The 6237-nt window shown below is 33.8% G+C and overlaps 1 protein-coding gene across 7 annotated transcripts; it reads right to left on the bottom strand.

The window, feature by feature from the left end:
* Positions 1-1169: 1169 nt before the first annotated feature.
* On the bottom strand, positions 1170-5580 carry LOC112799960 (uncharacterized). 7 transcript variants are annotated; one of them, XR_011861884.1, is made up of 5 exons: positions 4371-5580; positions 3486-3586; positions 2826-2991; positions 1863-1956; positions 1170-1427 (listed from the first exon to the last, which is right to left on the bottom strand). XR_011861884.1 is itself a non-coding variant. In XM_025841981.2 (5 exons), the coding sequence occupies exons 2-5, from the start codon at positions 3545-3547 to the stop codon at positions 1401-1403; spliced, it is 333 nt and encodes a 110-aa protein (XP_025697766.1). In that variant the 5' UTR covers positions 3548-3586; positions 4371-5089; the 3' UTR covers positions 1170-1400. The 7 variants fall into 7 exon arrangements, 4 of the variants coding, with proteins under 4 accessions (XP_025697766.1, XP_025697774.1, XP_072052453.1 ...); XR_011861885.1 differs by having other exon boundaries at positions 1554-1956; positions 4371-5111; XR_011861887.1 differs by having other exon boundaries at positions 1554-1900; positions 4371-5057.
* Positions 5581-6237: the final 657 nt, after the last annotated feature.

The raw sequence follows: 6237 nt of genomic DNA, 5'->3' as shown, positions 1-6237 counted from the left end.
AATGATTTTTCGCTTCTAAATACTCTTTTTCAGAAATTTCTTTTCTATGATTTATGACATTTTTTCCAAAAAATTCTTTGTATAGAACTCTCATTATGTGTGCTATTCTATCATAAGCTGTTGTTTTTTCAGCTAATTCTTCTATTATTTTATTATCTATTGATAACATATAATTTCTTATAGTTCCTTTAGTGTGGAAACCTATGAAATTCCAGATATCCATTCCAGATAATTCATTTAATTTTGGGTTTGTATAAGCTTCTAATAGAAAAGAGTTCATCCAATCTTCGAAAATTTCTTTTTCGTTCTTTTTACAATCTAGATCAAGCATTTTTTCTCCTTCTAGTTCTTGAATTTTAGGAACGTATTTAGATGGTATTTTAGTATATTTCGAATTTTTGCTTATAAAACCTTTTTTGAAGGCATAATTTTCAAAACCTGTTTCCCATTTAAATTGGGTTTGATTAGTATTATTAGATGTTCCAGCTTCATCTTTTACTTGTACTGGTCCTTCATCACTTGAATAGTCTAAAACATATTCTTCTCTTTCAGAAATTTCTGGTTCTTCTTTAATTTGAAAACCTTGCTCTATAGAAATATCTTCTTGAGCCATTTTTAATTGTTTAAAAAGCATTGTAACTTCTTCTAATTTTTCATCAATATTCATAATTTCAAAGGTGGTCTAACCCTTAGATTTGTTGTATCGATTTTGTTTTGGACTTCTTTCTTAGGAATTTCTTTTTGGAAGTGTTTATCAAGTATCTGTTCAATTTTATTTATTATATTAGGCTCTTCTTTTTCTTTATTTTTCTGAAATTTTATAGAAACTAATATTTCTTCAAGCATATCTATTATAGAATTTAATTGTGGATTAAAAATATGATGAAGATGGGGATAATTATCTCCATGATAACATTTTTTAGAAACTCCGTGTGAAATATAAATTTTTTCAGGTTTTTGAATTCCTTCAATAAAACTTAAAGTAAAATTAAGATTTTGAGAAAAATCGTTTTGTATTGATTTTAAAAATTCAGTGTCATTACAATTGACATTGGTTAAAATCATTAATTTTTGATCTATTAATTTTGATAGATTAATTATTTCTTCTCTTAAATCTTCTAATTTACTTTTTTCCATTAGGTGACGCTTTTCTTTGTGGAAGGATACGCTTTTAAATGTAGCCTTAGCCACCATTAGCCATTATAGCCATAGTCACCAGAGACTTGGCCTTATATGAATTATGTACATAATAAGATATGAATGAAACAATTAAGAAAAAATAAATTCAACTTCCAAAATAAACATTTAAAAGAATTAACAACTTTATACTAAAAAAAAGTCTAATCTAACTCCTCAACAACATCCAGCCTTTTCAGCAATCTTTGACGCTGACACCAGGGTTAAGGAACTTCGCACTTGGCAAGAATCTGAAGAGAGAAAAGCAAGAATGTGAACTGAATTGAAAGCCAAAGTAACCAGTGACTTAATGCACGTTGATCAGCACTTCAACATATAGATAAATGCATAAATCAATTGAAGTTATATATACTTACAGCAACAACAAAATCTCTAGCGGCAACAGCAAGAATATCAGCACAAAAACACAACACCAGGGCACAAGCTCTTAAGTACAATCTTAATTACACGTAGCAGATTCACAAGAATCAATATATTTAAGAGGAAATCACAGGAATGTTCAGCAATCTTTATGGAATATCCAACGTGCAGGTGGGAAAAAAACATATCAATACATTTAAGAGTTTTCCCCTTGAATAACAATAAGATCAAGTAGAAAGGGTCTGGTAATAACAATAAGATCAAGTAACTACAAGATACCATGAACGTCATTAATTGTGACATACCTTGAATACCATATCAAAGTGTTGCTGCTGCCCACCATCTGTGACATATATAATCCATTCAGCCTTCTCTTCATTCGGCTACTGATTTAGTACACTTTAGAAAAACAGCGAGCAGTAACAAATTTAGAAAAATCATATAAAATCCATCTTTGGTTGGATTCTCCTAAATTTTGGTGTGGTTGAACTAGACTTACACATCTTTCACCCAGTTCAAATCCCAGAGCATTTTTACTTCTCTAGAAAAAGTTATGCCTCTCGAAATATGGTTTTGTTTTAAGAAAAGGGAGCTGTCACAGCAGTGAACAGCCCTGCTTCCAGAAGGCACAACTTTCTCTACAAAATTTGAATTGTCCTAAAATTTGGACATAAAATACTAGACATCCTAATATTTCACCTCTTTTTGGTTTCACCTCCAAAGAGTTTCAGAGTATTGAGATATGTGGTTTTGAAGTTGCTGTTCCAGAATTCAGACAGCATTCTTTCTGCAGAAAATGACCATTTTCTAAAAATCATATCTCCCAAACCACACATCAGAAAATTCTGAAATTTTAGGAGAACAATCTAGACATCTCAAGGTTTCATAGAAAAATAATTTTACTCATTTTGAGTGGCTAGATTGCTCCCAGTTTTGTTCACAAAGTGCTGCCCGAAACTGCACAATTCTGCAACATGTAACCTTGGGTTTTGAGAGGTCAAAAATTGATTCCTAGCTTTTCACTCACTCTAACCTTGCATTCTAACTTTATTTTACCTATTGTGACTTGTTAGAAAGATTAAATCAGCCCCATGTGCTCAATAAGATCATCAACCAGCTCAAGGTTTTCAAAACTGAAATAACTTGTACTCTATATATATATATATATATATATATATATATATATATATATATATATATATATATATATAATGGATCCTCATTCATTTTTCAGCAAATAAAATTTCAGCAATCTATTTAACTCTCACCAAGTAAGGAGGATCTGCCACTACTATTTTGAAGGAATGCTTCAACTCCAGCAGCAACTCCTCAGGCCTTAGGGTGATTGTTGTTATAAAATGTGTAATCACATCTGTACTGCTCAAAACGTTTGTCATACTCAAAAAGTTGTGCAGGAACATTAGAATCCATGTTCTGAAGATTCAAGAAAGGAAAATTTAAATATCTTACAAAGCAAAAATAGGAACTCAGAAATGGCATCAAACAAATTAAAACAACTCAACAAACCACATCAACATACATTTTATCATTATTACAACTGAGGCATTGCTCATTAATTTCTTCACTCAAAAGGGGTTTAAAGTTGTAACTATCATCTTCAATTCTTCACCAAGAGAATCAATCCTCTACACTACACTTACACTAATATTAATATTGAAGATAAAACAATGCAGAACTTGAAGCTTAACACATCGCATATTTCCAAACTATTTCCCAATGAAAGTAACTAATAATAATAAACATCTATATTCACCGAAAGTATTAAACATTTGATTAAAAACATTAGCCTTGCACTTTTATCACAAATCAGTAACATTTGAACCCAATTGAACATTGAGAAAAAAAAAATTAACTGAAATTCCAAAATTCAAAATAAAAAAAGGATAACAAGAGGAATAATGAATTACCTTGAGATAAGCATATAGGTTAGGGCAAGCAATGCAGGCAATGGGAGAAATGACGCTGCCATTGCAGAGCTTGAGGACCTCTTCAGCTACAGTCACCCTTTCTGCAAATAACAAAGCAAAAACAATGAAATTCAAATTCCTCAACCAGAAAACATCAGAGAGTTTGAAAAGAGAGAACAAAATCCCCTCACATCTTATAAAAGAGGACACTAGGCTCAACACCAGAACAAGATGGAATAAGGTGTTCATCCATAATAGTCATCATATAGTGCGGATATGAAATAACTCAGATTCAACTTTGTTCATATACTTTTTAGTCATATATGTAGCCACTATCAATACCTGAAGTTCAAAGAGAAACTACTTTTTATCCCTGCCATCAAGTGTGTGCGCTACACAAATCAGTTGCAAGTTGTAACACTTTTTTTAATAAAATCCTATGTTTAAATTTTAACGGAATTTGCACTTTATGTTTAATTTGCTACACTATATGTTTAATTTGCAGAACAATATAACATATTTTGGAGTTACCATTGGCAGGGTTGCTAACAGAATTGGAGGAGCTCAGTTTACATTAAATGGAATACACTACAAATTGATTGCTAATGAAGGAAACTGCATCTATCAAACAGTTGTAAGTTCTACTGCAACCAGTTCACTTGTATTGACCATACTTTAAGTTCTACTGCAACCAGTTCAAATAGTTATGGCAATCCACTATTGTCATTCAGGCTATTGAAACAAAGTTACTCTGATACCATAAAACAAAATACAATTTCAAACACAAAGCAGTGAAAAACGTTAAGAAGGTAATAAACCTGAAATTCTCAGCGGTCCAAAATAGAGGAACAGAGAAACAGAGAATCAGAGGGAAGAAAGACTTACAATGAGGGTTTGCGAGAAAGAGCGCGCGCTGCGCTGAGGGAGTAGGAGGGCCAACGAGGGTTAGATAGAGTGAAGCAGAGGATGCTCCACGAAATAGCGAGGGTGAAGCAGAAGATGCTCCGCCAAACGGTGTCGTTGCAGCAGAGGGTTTTGCCCCAAACGGCGTCGTGGCAGATGAAGTTCCACCAAAAGACGGTGTGGAGAACAAGGAGGAGCCTGAACTCGCGGCACCGAAAATGGAAGAACCCGAACTCGAAGCTGCCGCAGTGGAAGCCAAAGAAGCAGATCCGAACAGAGACGGAGCTGGAGCAGGAGCCAAGAAGATGCGGTCGCGGACCCAAAACCAAAGGAAAATGACGGCGCACAGGCTGCGGAGGAGGAAGGTAGTAGTGGCGCCGCCGCTTCCTCCTGCGGTGGAGGATGAAGAAGCGAATGAAAAAGAGAATGGACGAGAAGAAGCAGCGGAGCTAGGGTTTGCGGTGGCAGTAGTGGACGAGAAGAGGGAAGAGGGTTGCGTTCATGGGTACCAGGGTTAGATGAAGGAGATGAACGGTCTCGGACGATGAAGGCATGAGGAAAGGCATGGCTGCGAAGAACGATGAACAATGAAGATGGAGGCGCGGGCAACTTAGGGTTTTCTTTGGTGGCTGGGTCTAAAACTAGTGTTCTGTTGTTTGAGGGTTAATTAAAATTGAAAACTAAGGGAAAAAAGGTTAAGTGTTGAAAAAAATTGGGTGGGAGGGAAACTAAATTTGGGGGGAGGGAACTCTATGGGTACATTTTTTTGGGGTGCCAAAATAAATAGAATATGGGCACGCTTTTCAAGCGTGCCGGTTTCTCTTTATGGACACGCTTTTCAAGTGTGCCAAAAAAAAGAGTGGCCAAATTTTTAATAAGTGGCCACTTTCGTAAAAGCGTGCCAATTTCCCTCTATCGCCACGCTTTTCAAGCGTAGCAATAAAAAAACGTGGCCAAATTTCAAGTAAGTGGGCACCCTCGTAAAAGCGTGCCGATTTCCCTCTATAAAGCGTGGCAAAAAAAAGCGTGGCCAAATTACAAATAAATGGCCACCCTCGCAAAAGCGTGCCCATAGACCACTTTTGGGCACACTTTTAAAGCGTGGCAAGAAAAAAGGGTGCCGATAGGCCTTTTTTCTTGTAGTGTTATTATTTAAGGTCAGATCTAAATCAAGACAAATTCAACTTCACTTAATCCATATACAACCCTAGCCTCTAGTTATTCAAGTATTAGCATTTATTGTTTTGTTCCTACCCCATATGCAACTACCCCAAAGATTATTTTATTTAAAATCAAATGCCATTTTTGATAGGGATGGCCAAATTGAACTTTGTTGTTGAGCAATAATTCCATTACAATTCAATGTTATCCAAAGAATAAGGTGACAATTAAACTATGAAGATTTATTCTTCGAATAAATTAGTCTTTAAAAAAAAATATCAACAAAATTTTTTAAAATAATAAATATAGACACATAATTTTTAAATTAATCTTTATAATTAAGATAAAAAATTTTAATTTAAACTAATTTATCTATATTTATTATCTTAAAAATTTTATTAATATTTTTTATTTATTAATCCTTATTATCTCACGCATGTATTTGTTATCTTATTCCTATTAAAATAATAAGAATAATAATTGCATTACAATTAAACCACTGGTGAGGTGTAGCTTATTTCATCAGACATGCAGGCGACATGGGAATGGTTAGGAACATAAAAATACGGAGTTAATAGTTAAATTTGTCTCTGAAAGATGATCTATCTTTTAAATTAATTTTTAAAAAAAAATTTTAGTCATATTAATTCTTAAAAAATAAAATGTAAATCAAATTGATCTTTTTGTT

This window comes from Arachis hypogaea, chromosome 1 (genome assembly GCF_003086295.3).
Source record: "Arachis hypogaea cultivar Tifrunner chromosome 1, arahy.Tifrunner.gnm2.J5K5, whole genome shotgun sequence".
NCBI classification, from domain to species: domain Eukaryota; kingdom Viridiplantae; phylum Streptophyta; class Magnoliopsida; order Fabales; family Fabaceae; genus Arachis; species Arachis hypogaea.
This window is presented reverse-complemented; position numbering and strand designations above follow the sequence as displayed.

Bases quoted from the DNA above. Each gene is read 5' to 3' on its own strand.
- LOC112799960 (XM_025841981.2), bottom strand. From the start codon at position 3,547: ATGGCAGCGTCATTTCTCCCATTGCCTGCATTGCTTGCCCTAACCTAT. The intron at 1,941-2,825 runs GTGAGAGTTAAA...CTAAATCAGTAG, and splicing joins TGGCAGATCCTCCTTACTTG to CCGAATGAAGAGAAGGCTGA. The intron at 1,428-1,862 runs GTATGTCACAAT...TTCTCTCTTCAG, and splicing joins ACTTTGATATGGTATTCAAG to ATTCTTGCCAAGTGCGAAGT.